Source organism: Haliotis asinina, chromosome 10 (assembly GCF_037392515.1).
Source record: "Haliotis asinina isolate JCU_RB_2024 chromosome 10, JCU_Hal_asi_v2, whole genome shotgun sequence".
NCBI classification, from domain to species: Eukaryota; Metazoa; Mollusca; class Gastropoda; order Lepetellida; family Haliotidae; genus Haliotis; species Haliotis asinina.
In genome coordinates, this window is record NC_090289.1 from 15348515 (window position 1) to 15362444 (window position 13930).

The 13930-nt window shown below is 39.3% G+C and overlaps 1 protein-coding gene across 1 annotated transcript in view; it reads right to left on the bottom strand.

Annotated features, from left to right (window-relative positions):
- The window catches only part of LOC137298024 (neurobeachin-like protein 1), an 82589-nt gene that overhangs the window by 12405 nt on the left and 56254 nt on the right, over positions 1-13930 (bottom strand). The window contains exons 26-44 of the mRNA XM_067830058.1: positions 13577-13730; positions 12768-12926; positions 11797-11956; positions 11142-11230; positions 9762-10487; positions 9139-9271; positions 8408-8514; positions 6800-6931; positions 6082-6202; positions 5412-5596; positions 5050-5199; positions 4008-4165; positions 3612-3736; positions 3281-3407; positions 2512-2660; positions 2112-2242; positions 1610-1720; positions 979-1074; positions 730-854 (exon numbers count right to left, since the gene is read on the bottom strand). Of these exons, the coding sequence (XP_067686159.1) occupies positions 730-854; positions 979-1074; positions 1610-1720; positions 2112-2242; positions 2512-2660; positions 3281-3407; positions 3612-3736; positions 4008-4165; positions 5050-5199; positions 5412-5596; positions 6082-6202; positions 6800-6931; positions 8408-8514; positions 9139-9271; positions 9762-10487; positions 11142-11230; positions 11797-11956; positions 12768-12926; positions 13577-13730 (3138 nt within the window). The remainder of the gene's footprint in view (positions 1-729; positions 855-978; positions 1075-1609; positions 1721-2111; positions 2243-2511; positions 2661-3280; positions 3408-3611; positions 3737-4007; positions 4166-5049; positions 5200-5411; positions 5597-6081; positions 6203-6799; positions 6932-8407; positions 8515-9138; positions 9272-9761; positions 10488-11141; positions 11231-11796; positions 11957-12767; positions 12927-13576; positions 13731-13930) is intronic.

Genomic DNA, 13930 nt, shown 5'->3' on the forward strand with positions numbered 1-13930 from the left:
TCAGTGTTGCGTTGGGTATTGCCAAAATTTTGGTACTGCAGTATATTGTGGTATGAGCTGGCAAACTGCAAAATGTATTGCAACACATTGTGAAAGAGTAACAGGAGTTAAGGTTACGAAATTACTGTTTCCTTTTTTTGAGACAATGCCACTGGCCACTGCGAGAAGTCAGAAGTGATTGTACAAGATATCATTTGAAAATGTTTCCAAATTGAAGACTTCGCTCTAGAGTCTGGAACTCAAGAAAAATGGTCTGCTACAGCTTCCAGCATTGTGTACTGACAAGTTTGTTGTGATTTGTTTATCCCTAAAATGTGTGCTGATACCAAACTATTTCTTCATTCATTGTTTTAAAGTCATGCAAAAGCCAAAATATGGCAAAAAAACCTTCTGAAAACTATTAATGTATAATAATATAAAGGAAATATAAATGTTATCAGTAGTTTTGACTACATCACAAAAATTACTGATCATATTGGTTGAACTGATTAACCGGTATTATCACCCACCCTTATATGAGCATAGAAACAGTGGTGCAGAGAACAAAAAAAACTCCACACAATCAAAGTAAACCTTGGTATCAAATCCACTAAAAGCAAATCCTGTTACACAACACAACAATATCACACTCAAGCACTCACACTCACACATCTCAGTTATGACATGACATAAAATCACAGAAATCAACAAAATACTGTATGTTGTAGTGATGTATTCCAAATAGCTCACTTTTCTCTGACTTCATGCTCATTCTTGGGGTTAATGACCCCCATTGGTTTGCTCAGGTCACGATACACTTTGGGGTTCTCAAGGTCGAGGGTGGGAGAGGTGTAGTCACGTAGGATCCATGGGAACTGAAAGTTGTAAACAGAACGTTTTACATCCCGCAATCAAGATGACCATCTTAAGACTACAGAAAAAGTACACCTGCAGAATAATTTGCAAATACCCACTGAACATCACCGAACATATGCTTACCACGGGATACTGACTGAGGTCGTTGTATGTCCGACCTGCAATTGTATTCAGCTGCATTAGATACTCAAAGTTGGATATCTCTCTCTGAACCCATTTCTGAAAAACAAAGACACAGCTTTCAACAATGAGACCAACAGTAACATGGGGCACCACAGAACAAACTAAGCTACAATCCATTTTATCTTAAGTTGTATTATTTAAACTTAATAAACTAATGTGAAACTTTGTGTTTTCACTAATCAGACAAAACATAAATCACATATTTTTCTTTAATCAATTACATGTTGAGCTCACTGAAAGATTATCAATTGTTTGTTCCCAGGTATTAACACGCTCGCCATAAAAGGTGCCTATGCTTCTCATAAGAGGCAACAGGCGGGATCGGTTGGTCAGTCTTGCTGACTTGGTTGACACGTCTTTGGTTCCCAATTGCGCAGATCAATGCTCATGCTGTTGATCACCGGATTGTCTGGTGCAGACTCAATTATTTACAGACCACAGTCATGTAGCTGGAATATTGCTGAGTGCAGCGTAAAACTAAACTCACTCACTCTTTAAGATGCATGTTTACAGAGAGGGGCTTGGAGTTTAGGTTGCAGGATAACTTAACACCATCTCTGAGTAGATTTACCTGTGTCAGGCCTGAAGCCTTGAGGAGTTCTGCTGGTGAACGAGTACCGTAGTAGCTCAGGTTGGATGGACGGAGGCTCAGGATACGACTGTAGATCTTGTTTCTTACTTGCTGTAGTAAAGGTATAATTGGTAAAATGAGACAAAGTTGAGACTATATGTGTTGAAGCCTTTCTTCCTGAGTATAAGACTACAGAAAGTGAAAGCTAGCATACTGTCAACAGTGCTTCACTGGAAACTACTATCTTGAGCAATGAGCTTTCTTCATATCTCAGCATCTAAAACCACATCAAACAATATTTCAGAATACTAAAGAAGCAGATATCACGTATAGTTTTCACACATTTTACTCATCCATCTATGAAACAATTTTAGTTCTACAAAATGCCTTGTCTCTCCCATTAACGGCAAACTTCATAAAGCTCATCTATGAATTAAGTGAAACAAAAGTCCCTACAGCAGATTAACATGAGGGACACCTTAGCAGACACTAAAATATTCACTTTGTTTGGTAGATTGATGAAGTAGTTGGTCTGGTCAATGAGGAACATCTCTAGAGCCGAGCGGCGAAGGTTGTATCTGCGGAAGTGTATCTCCCTTAACTCAGACAGAGCCCACTTGAAGTCTTCCCCTCCTGCACACAGATAGGTTACATCCATACCCACTGAGACTGACAAGTATACATTCTGGGGCTCAAATACAACATTACCAGATGATAAAAACACTGAATCGTAATATTTAAAATGAGTTAAGCATATTTACTATCCTCAAAGTGATACTGTATTGGAAACTAGTTTATTATCATGAATATCACAGTATTGGAATCAAAAGTATAGCCTTGTGTTTTCCGAGGATCAGCAAAAACGTTTGTGTATATTTTAGATGTTTACCATGCCTACACACCTTCTTCCTTCGCAAAGCTGCAGTCAAAGAAATAGACATGAGTTGTTGTGACCTCCAGACGACCTTTGATGACCTCAACCAAGGTGACAAGGTCACATTCTTCAGACAGGACCAGTTTCTCTTTACCAACATACTCTTCACTGGCAGTGCTGTGGAGTGCAGATAGTTGTTATGTTTTGGGAAATGTCAGTCCTTCACAAATAAATAAATGTAAGTTGTTTTCGGTACCTTGTACCTTTCATTGTAAACTGAACTTACTAACTGTTAGCTAATGTTAGGAACAGGCAGGGAAATTTGGTTGAAATTATTTGTCATGGTTGACACATGTGTGGCTACAAAACTAAACAAGACAACACTGACTCTGACCTTCAAATAGGCACACTTGTTATGGAGTGGCTGATATGAGGGCTACACTTTCATTTTTACTCCAAACATCTATGACATTTTTAGGTGGGTCAGAAATTGTAATTATTTTCTTTCAACACTGACACATGTTTTAAGCAAACACAAGGGTTTGTTGTTATTTGAAACAGAAATGTTCGGGGCATGTACTGACAAGTTTGTTGTGTTGTCTTGCAACATCAAAAACAGACACTGTAAAATTCCTGACAAACACAGCTCACCATCACATTGATGTAATCTCTAAGACGACTTTCAATTCAAATGTTTTTTCCTTTCTGATCCCATGAGCATGAATAACCCTTTGCTTAATAGGGCATGTGAACAAGAAAAATGCATTTGACATGAATGCTGAATATGTATGTCAGACCTTGATGCACTGATAACGTTCCAGTCTTCATCTCCAAGGGCATCATCTGCAATGTTCTCCTTTGACACAAGAGCCTCTTTAGCAACTTTGATGGTCTTCACCTCTGGATTCTCAAGGTCAGATACACCTGATTGATATACAGATATGACTCATAAATACTCAGACAGACCAGTATGACAATTGTTGAGTACAGTGTTCAAAATGTATGACATCCAGACACAACACAAGTTATAATGTACAGTGTTCAACATGTATGACATCCAGACACAACACAAGTTATGCACAGTGTTCAAGATGTATGACACAGATAGGAGATGTGCCATATACTCACCCAAGTTGTCCCGTTGTCTGCTGGCCTCAGTGTGAGGATCAAAGTTGTAGTTCTGAATGACCTTCACCTTCATCCGCATGAAATTCTCTTGATTTGACAGTTTCCAGTGGATATCAAGTTCATCCCTGACAAATGGAGACAACAATGTGTTGTAACTGAACTTAACAAACAATGGTGATGGCAATATGGTATAAGTGTATTTACTGACATAAGGAGACAACAATGTGTTGTAACTGAACTTAACAAACAATGGTGATGACAAGATGGTACAAGTGCATATACTGACAGATGGTGATGACAATATGGTATAAGTGTATTTACTGACAGATGGAGACAACAATGTGCTGTAACAGTATTTACATAACTGATGGGTTTGTTTGATGTCAGACAACATACCTCAGATGCCAACTTCCCCGTTCCCCAGTGAAGAATCTCTTGTTAGCCCGCCATTTTCGCAGCGTAGAAAGATGCTGATTTCTCAGCTGTGTTGAGACATTTTGATATCGGCGGAATTCCTGGGAAGACTTAGTTTTGAAAGGGTCCAACACTTGTGCCTAAAAGGCAAACCACCACATCTTACACCAAACAAAAGGTTGCAAACGACAAAGTTGAAGATGTTTCACACTGTCTTCAACTGTATTGCATTGAGCTGGTAAAATAGACATTTATACAATTAATGTTCCTGTTTGTCCTCGGAAGTTTTCAGGAGATACAGGTCCTTAGTACTCATGCTTGTCCCATGCACCCCCATGCACAATCACAACCACTATTACAAGGAGAAGAAATATAGCAATGTATATCAGTCTAAGTGATTATCTCCATAAAACAACAAGAAGTTATATTATGGGTTATGAAATGTTTCTTGAGACCAAAACCGAAAAAAACATGTTGGTGACAGTATTAGATATAAGTATTGTCATCATGAGAATCAGATGTGATGTATGGCTTCCACTACTGCTTGACAAGTATTAGATGAGCCAGTGCAGTGAACGTGTTTGTGACAAGCAGACGGGGCGAGTAATCGGGACGAATACATTTGGTTGCTACAGGTAGATTGGTGAGCATGTGCCATACATGCAGACGGTGGCGTGAAGTCAATATGGCTACTGTTTAACACGTGTATCGCAGAGAGATTTAGTGCAGCAAAACACCATCACGATTTGCACGAGGAAATTGGACTTTTCAATATTTAGACGACAACCTGTTTCCCTCTTGTTTCATATGGAATGTTCTAGAAGGCGTTCCCACATATGCAAATTTTGGTCATTTCTCAGGTCATGGCTAATACTTGTCAAGCAGTAGAATAACAGAACACTGGTACCAAATGTAGATGGTCACTCTGCAATCAACATCATCTGTGGTTATTTACAAGCTTTAGTGTAGGTATTTCATGTAGGTATCGTCAGAGAGGATGCACTGCTGTAGAGACCACTAATACCTGGAACTTAAGCTTGCTGTCACCGATGTCTCTGTTCCTCTTGTGCATGTTAAGCATCATGTTTTCATGGCATTCTCGCCAGAAGCCATTTGTAGCAGTGTGAGACTCGCTGAAGCTGGACTCAACAAAATGATGTCTTTGTGGATATATCTGAAACCAAAACTAAGTCTTTTGGTTGTGTCACACCTGTATGTCAAGCTAAGTCTAACCAGCATCCTATTGGTTACAGGTTAAAATTCAAGGCACATTTACACAACAATTTTCCCTGTGAAATTTTTGTAAGATGTAATGTAGTTGCATCCATTAAACCACTAAACATTCGTCTTGTTATGAAGGATGATGTGCTGTCCACTACAACTCACATAGTTTGTGACGAATGTCTTCCACTCCTCGGTGTGGCAATAGGAACGGAAGTCATCAAAGAAGGTGGGACTCATGGTGGTCTGCGGCAAGTTGGGGAGGTTCACTTCTATGTTGAGGAGGGTGTGGGCCTTGTCCACCAGAGCCTTCAGGACCGGCACCAGGAATGAGTAGTTGTCTGTGTTCTCTAAACACAGGAAACATGAATGTGATGCAGAGGCCAAGATACAGGAGACAGATACCCATTTCATGGTGAAAAGATTTCATATTTTGTCAGACTCGTGTGAAAACATTATTTAAGTTATCTTTAAGGAATCCAGTAATAGTTTGGGTCTGCTTATGCCCCGAAGTTTGTGATACTGCTTCATGGTCTAGACTGGATTGTTTTCAAGACCAAGGTACTTCATAAGAAAGGTCTGCAATACCTCTGCAAGACCTCAGATTTAGACATTGTTTATCAACAAAGCTTGAGATACTGCTTTATGACTACCATTCAATAAACATCAGGTAACTTCAGATGAGTGTTCTCATTTTTGTGTGCCAAATGGCATAAGTACGTGATAACAATACATAGATGTTTCTTTCCAAGTTTTGTAAGCTTCCATTCATCAACAAATATCACTGTCTGTGGAAGAAAAACAAAACGTGGAAATAAAGAAAGAAAAACCCTACCATCCACAGCTCCAATGATGATAGAGTTCAAAGTGCCAATGATGTAAGAGGCCTCAGCAGAGCTGCTGATGAGTTTGGTTTGCACCAGTGCATGGAGTCTAGCTGTGGCCACTGCACACATCTGCAGCGGGAAGAGATACATGTCATGAAGCTGCATATATACATGCTAAAGACTTCAACTTTGCCCTGAAGGTGAAAAGAATAAACATAACTTCACTCCCAACAACGTTTTCCAATCAAAATACATCTATTTATGACTTGAATCTTGAATACAGAACAAACCATAGTATCATCTACCTTGACGAAACTACTCTCTTGGTACTCCATGTGTCCCAAAATTCTTGCTGACAACTGAATTGATTCCAGGGGGACTTTTACTATTTCAAATCACAATTACCATTCCAAGGCAATCTTGAATTGTTTACTTCATGTAAGAACCACTAAAGAAAATGAAAATGCCTAAGCAATGCAGATTACAGACTGTGTGGCGAAACTTGCACATGCTGATAAACCTGGTAAGGCAAATCTGGGAATCAATAATACAATCACAGGTCTCTCGTAGGTGCTTGAGGGAAGAAACTGTTCACAGCTAACTGCAGTGACTTAGATACCTGGGTTACTGTGTCCTGAGTGGAAAATCAACTGAAATTTCTCAACTGAAAAATAAGGGTTGACAATGGTTGTGTGGTAAGTGTAGTCTTATGTATGGCCTACTCACATCCAGGTTTGGATGCTTGGCAAAAGCTAGAAGTATGCTGAGTCCCAGATGAACCATCTCCTTCCAGCCTAGGCCCGTTTCCACCTCCCATACACCCAGGGTGTCCAGGAGGCACATCACATCCTCCAGTAGCTGAAACACACGGAATGTTGTCACAATTTGATACACTGGCCTGTTTCCACCTCCCATACACCCAGGGTGTCCAGGAGGCACATCACATCCTCCAGTAGCTGAAACACACGGAATGTTGTCACAATTTGATACACTGGCCTGTTTCCACCTCCCATACACCCAGGGTGTCCAGGAGGCACATCACATCCTCCAGTAGCTGAAACACACGGAATATTGTCACAATTTGATACACTGGCCTGTTTCCACCTTCCATACACCCAGGATATGCAGGAGAGACATCACATTCTCCATACACAACATGGTATCATCATAGGACCATATACCATATTATCTTAACTTCATGTGAAATACTTTCATTTCACTGGTCAATGATGCTTCAAAAAGTTTCTGTGTCACCCCTCCCAGGAGGGTGACAACTAGAAGAAACATTAACTGCTGCCACGGTGGTCATGGCTAATCTTTCCACTGAGATTCTTTATAACTACCAATCGTACGACATCATAACATTAGCTGCTTTCTAGTTCACTAAGTGCACATTTATTTTACAGACTTTCACTGCTTATCTAAACTATTTTATACAATGAATTGTTTGCTGTCAACATTATTTACCATTTTTATAGCAGTTTTAAGCTTATGAGAATATCTTTCATTGATTTTTAGAAGAAAGTCGAGAGGCAGACGGCATTTTGTTTACATATCAAATAGTGAGTAGTGGGCTTATTGATCTTCTTTCTACCAGACTTCAAAGCTCAGGTTCCCCTACGTTTTTTAAAGAGTATATATAAAAAAACTAAAATATTGTTGTATTTCACTTGTTGCTTAACAAAACCTCAAATTTGATCAAGCCAACTTGGTCATCCCAAGTTGTCTCCCTTTATGACTGTTCAGAAATACCATGGAAAAACATTTTGCATCTCATTCTGCTGACTGTTAAATGTTGTCGTGTAAAGATAAGTTAAATTATAAGATCTGAAAAGTAATAGATTCGTCATCACTCAGTGCTTTGAAGGGGTGCACAGGACTGTATGACCCTTGTAAATTTCTGTACATCCTTCGGTTGCACCTCAGGAAATACTGAATTTACAAGAGTTTTACAGTCCTGTACACCCTCTCAAAACACTCTGTAACTAAAAGTATTACCATTGAGAGAAGCATACAGCTTATAGTGTCAATGCTAGACAACAGCAAATTGTCAACTCTGGACTCAAAGCATATTGTCAACAATACATTAACAGTATACGGTCAGCAATATATTCAGACATACCTCTTCAAACAGCTACAAACACCACATACTGTTAACATTTGGAGACTGGACATATTAATATCATTAAACACACAACACATTACATATGAACAAGTTCTAGTCTGCAGTCAAAGTGATGAATGTCAACAAACCACAATTAATTATACTTCCAAGTTTGTACATCAGCTGGAATGTATACAGTTGCATAATCTGTACCCATCTAAACAACTCACCCTTTCACTGTATTTAACCTCATTATCACAGCTGTCATCAGTCACAAAATTGCGCACAATCCTCACCAACTCAATGGCATTTTCTGTGTGGACGGCTATCGGTTGACCTGGATAATACAAAGTATTAACAGCTCTTACACACAACAGAAATAGATAACATGCAACATTATAAAGGATTTACTATTCAAGAATTGTTCCTCTCTTAATGATAGGAAACTGTTGGGCATGATGAAACAATATTATTGCTGTGGTGATGGAGAACATGAGCTACTAAATTCAGTCCACATAATCTCTGCGTTTACTAGATTCCCATCATATTGATAAATAAGATAACACAGTATCATTCCCTAGCTGTATCCTTGATGTCAGACCTACATGGGAAAAACACTGTGAAACCCTAGCAATGTCCTTGATTTCAGAAATATATGGGAGATAACACAATATATTTCCCTGGCCTTATCCTTTATTTCAGAGTATCATTGGGTAACATTGCGTGTAATATCCTGGCCATATCCTTGCTTTGAAACATCGAGCCCATATCCTTGAGGTACATGATATTACACATAATATTGCTCTACCTGTATCATTGATGTCAGAGGTACATGATATAACACATAATGTTACCCTACCCGTATCTTTGATGTCACAGGTACATGATATAACACATAATGTTACCCTACCCGTATCTTTGATGTCACAGGTACATGATATAACACATAATGTTACCCTACCCGTATCTTTGATGTCAGAGGTACATGAGTGTAGCATCATCTCAAGTAGACGCCTCTTCAGCTCATGTTTTGGACGGACTAGAACGTGAGTATCACAGATGTGGTCTATACAGGCAAATACTTCACCCCGATCCTAGAAACAGACAATGTGATTAGGATTAGACTAATACTGGGATAGCTAACATTTCTATATGTGACTCAACATGAATACATTTGAAGTAAGGTTACTTTTAAAGGTTTGCTTTTAGTTTTACTTGAATGAATTATGTAAAGTCGTATTCCTTCATACAAATGGGCATGTCAGCCAAATACATTCCTATTGTTCTCTTTTTGACTGTGGCCTATGACTCTGGAATGTCATATCTACTGACCAACAAATAAAACAATTGGTTCCGATAGTGCCTCATCAATAGCAGTTTTTCGCAAACAATGTTGAATGCAGTTTTGTTAAAGTGTTAATGCTAAATGATGTCTAAAAATAGACAAATGATGGGTTGATCTCACACCATAACATGCTTGCCTTGCCTTTGACTTGCAACAGACTATACTTTAAGCATATACATAGGCATCGTATGCACTGCAGCCTATCTTCACTTCAATGAAGACTAGGAAGCCATGCTCACCCTCCAGACATTTTTGTCTGATCCATCCATCCCCTTCCACATGACAGTAAGCAGGATGATGAGCACGTTCTGGCACAGTTCCTCAGTCTGCTCCACTGTATCCCGCACAAACATCTTCTGTATACCAAGATTATCCAGGGCACGCTGAAAATTCTCTGCCTGAGCAACAGATGCTCTCCGAGAATCATTTCCTGCCTCCATTGCGAGGTCCGATATACTTTCACTAAGAGACATGCTGCTTTGACTTTGAGACAAAGAATCTTTGCAATCTGCTGCACGTTGTCCAATAGCACTTAAATCTTCGACACTTGTACTAGAGCTCCGGCTCATTGACCTTGACCTTTCTTCTTCGGACATATTCAAATCATCAAAACGCTGTGATTGGATAAACAAAGGAGTCATTGGGGTCCGAGTACTTCCTTGCTCAGAATATGCACTGTTGTTAGAAATGTCCAAAGCATCTGGTCGAAGGGCACTCTCTTTAATCTGACCAGAACGACGTCTTTGGGTTAAGTCGCCATTCATGAAGTTGCTGTTTGCAGCACCCCCTAGCGCCTCCTCCCTGACCTCCGATACCTGGAGAACAGGGTTGACCATCTGTGAAGCACTCCCACTGTTGCCTGTAAGTGGTTCCTGTATCAGTAGTCTAGCAATCGTGTCTTGCCAACACAGTTGTTTAGCAAATCCCTTAGCTGCCCCAGGCTTTGACACAAGAATTGATAGAAGCTGGAATGACAAAAAAATCAAGAATTCAGTCTTGTGTATCAACACTGAAATGTAAAGTTAATTTTCATTTTATTCACTTCAAATATGTCATTCAATAAGGACTTGCACTTCTTAATGCATACTATCACAGTGTTGTTGAAAGATTTGTGGTTCTTGAGAAGCATATAGAAGTTGCTTCTCAAGTAAAAGACAAAATATTATGGATGTTAACTTCTTATCTTTATCGAATACTTGAATGATATATGTATGTAATGGTTAACATGAAGCTTTTCAAGTTTCCAACAGGTAGTAGAGTTTGAATACACCCCAGGCAGCTGAAGTTCATCATATTATGGGGTAATTTCTCAATTTCTCAAAACAAAAACCATCTTCACATGAAGTCTTCCTGTTTCTAACTGGCAGCACGGTTTGAATGGTTCTAAGTAAACCAACAATGCAGTCTAACTCCACATGCAGTTTAGATTTAATCACCATTTGATTTAATAGCCATTTAGAATATTAAATGGCTGGGAAATAAATTCCTAAAATGTTAAAGCAGTTTAAAATAATGATGCCCAAACATGATGGGAAATACTATGCTCATTCAGTCATCTATAACTGTCTACATTTTGTCCACTCTAATCAAGCAAGGTGCTGGAAGTGACCACTACTGACCTGCCTACTGGCCTCCAGTCTGATGTCCAGCCCACTGTTGTGGATGAGGGTCAGGATGGACAGGATAGCATTGTAAGTCTGGCTTGTTTCTGAAATGTCACACCAGGAGAGTGATTAAGTGCTAACTGGCAAAAAGAAACGTCATATCTGTATGATCAGTTCATCACAGTGTCACTGACAGATAATCAGGAACACATAACAATATTTTCTTTGTGTTTAGCTACCACATCTGCTTGAAGCTTCTATCCTGATTTATCAATCTCTTATTCATAAGGTGTGTGAGCACATTGTGTTAGACCACCTTCTTTGTCAATTTGTTAGTGACAATATGACTGACACTGACATCAATCAATGAAACTGGGAAACAATGACATAGACAACACAAGTCAGCGAACCTAACCACCCAATGATGTCAGCTGAGACTAGCTTCAGCTGCTTTAGACCAGTTCCAGGATATCCATATGTCATTTTCCTGTGAATCATCTAGTCTAGCCTGGGTCACACACGGTGAAAAACTGACCCTTGCTATATGATGATATTTGGCAACCTAACTCTGCTCCAGAAACTAAATGTGGTTCATATCTTCTCAAAAAGAAGACTGACAAGCAGCCTGTTATATCCAGCACTGCAAGACCATCAAGAACAACCCACTTACCGACAAATGACACCTGCTCCACAAATCTCCTGATCATTGGAACAGAGAGATCATAGCCTTGCATGAGAGATATCAATCCAAGATGGCCGCAGTCAGACAGACGAAGCCGCTGTTTGGATTTCTCATATACTCGGTCTGACTTTAGAAGGATGTGCAAAACCTACAGAGAAAATATATTTCTGTGATACACGAAGAAGTTCTTAAGGTTACAAGCAGTGAAGTGTATCAGTTTGATATCTTAATGTTAAAAGATAAATCTGTCCAAAATAGGCATAATTTGTCTATTACTAGGATTAATAGTGACATCTGATCATGTAGGAGCAAAATCTGAACTGGGATCCACACATTCTTTCATGTTGCTTAGAACAAATTCAGAATACTTATACAACAATGAAGGGAACAAAAATATTCAACACAGCATCACACCAGTGTTTGCAATACTTTAATTTGCCAGCAGCCATCAGGGCCTGCTGCCGCCTGCAGGTTTTAAAAAATCTACAGGCCTGGAATGAAACCTGCAGGCCCATTTTGTCAAACCAATAAATACAAAACAGACAACAAAGTTGCTACAAAATCAATTAGCGAACCTTATGGCACAAAGACATATTTATTTGTTAAAGACTGCTGTTGACATTCCTATGTGCAAAGTGCGGAAATACCAGGAAGTGAAAAAAATTTATTGTAACATGATGGATCATGGATGATTCCGAACGTTATAAAGGGGGAAAAATAAGGGAAAGAGTCCAGTTATTAAAAAAGACAGATAATTTACTGAAGGCCAAAAGGGCCTGTAGAAATCTGTAACTGCTGGATGCAATAACAACTGGCATGGCATGACACTGAAAGGTTCAGTCTCGCACAATAGTTAATAAGGTCCAGCTTGTACATCAAATGTACTGAAAACATGCAAGAGAACTCTTGTTCTGCTCAAATGTCATACAATGGCATTTTAGGGATAATGGAAAGCATACCTTGACAATTTTCTCGTAGTATATGACAGAGTAGTTTTTGTAAGTTAGCAGGACGTATAGCATCTCAGCCATCTCAGGCTCAAACAGCAGCAGGTAGAGCTGGTCATGTTTCTTCCGACTCTCAAGCAGGGACAGAAACACGTCCAGACACTCACAGATCTGAAGGAAACAGGAACTTGATGGTCAATGAGTACATCTGCATTCAGGTCAGACAAGAGATCTGACAGCCTCTGTTAATTGTGAAGACATACATTTCACCAACACTATGACTATTAAACATAAATAGTCATTACAAAAATTATTTACATTCAGTATCAAATAGAAAGTGCCATAGATTCAATTAATAAACTGACATAAGGATATCAGAACTCTTTACACTGAAACCTGAATATTCCTGTCCTTGATGTCATTGAGAAGAGGCAGACATTTATGGATGTTGACTTTTGTAATATGAAGAAAACGACATTTTGGTGCTTCTCCTTAAATATTCTTATTCACATAGTGACATTTACTGTCGTTCACAACCAGGGTCCTGTTTCACAAAGCTCTCTGTAGCATAGACTTGTGACAATGGTAGCGCTACAACAGATTCATGAAATGGGGTCCTGGTTCTCAATCGAAAGCACAATATCAGTCACACAGCTGTACAACTGTCCTATAATGCATCAGTGGATAGGATTGCTGGGTAAAAAACAACGCCCTTGTGATAAAACTAAGGAGAATTAATGGAATGCTATAATATTTCAGAAGACTACCAAACAAGCAACTTTAGCGATCAGCCACAACAGGCACAAGGACAATGAACACACCAGGTTTTCCTCTTTGACCACAGTAAGGAAACTGATCATCTGCGCCAACTCCTCCACGGTGATGTCCTTGATGATGTAGAACTTGATGAGGTTAAAGAGGGATACTCTGATGGTCTTGCTGTCTTCCTCAGACAGACCACTGGTCAGACTGGAGCTGGAAGGGGGATTAACACATGTAGTATGGTTGACTCAGGTGGATCAACTGAGACACTTTGGCTTGTGTCATTCACAAAAAATAACTGCTGAAGATGTCAATCAACAGTGAATTCATTCTGACCACTTTGGATGGACAGCCTAGATCTGAGAGTTTTGAAGAAACCCAGATTATTAATAAAGACTCTTGCCTGTAAAAGT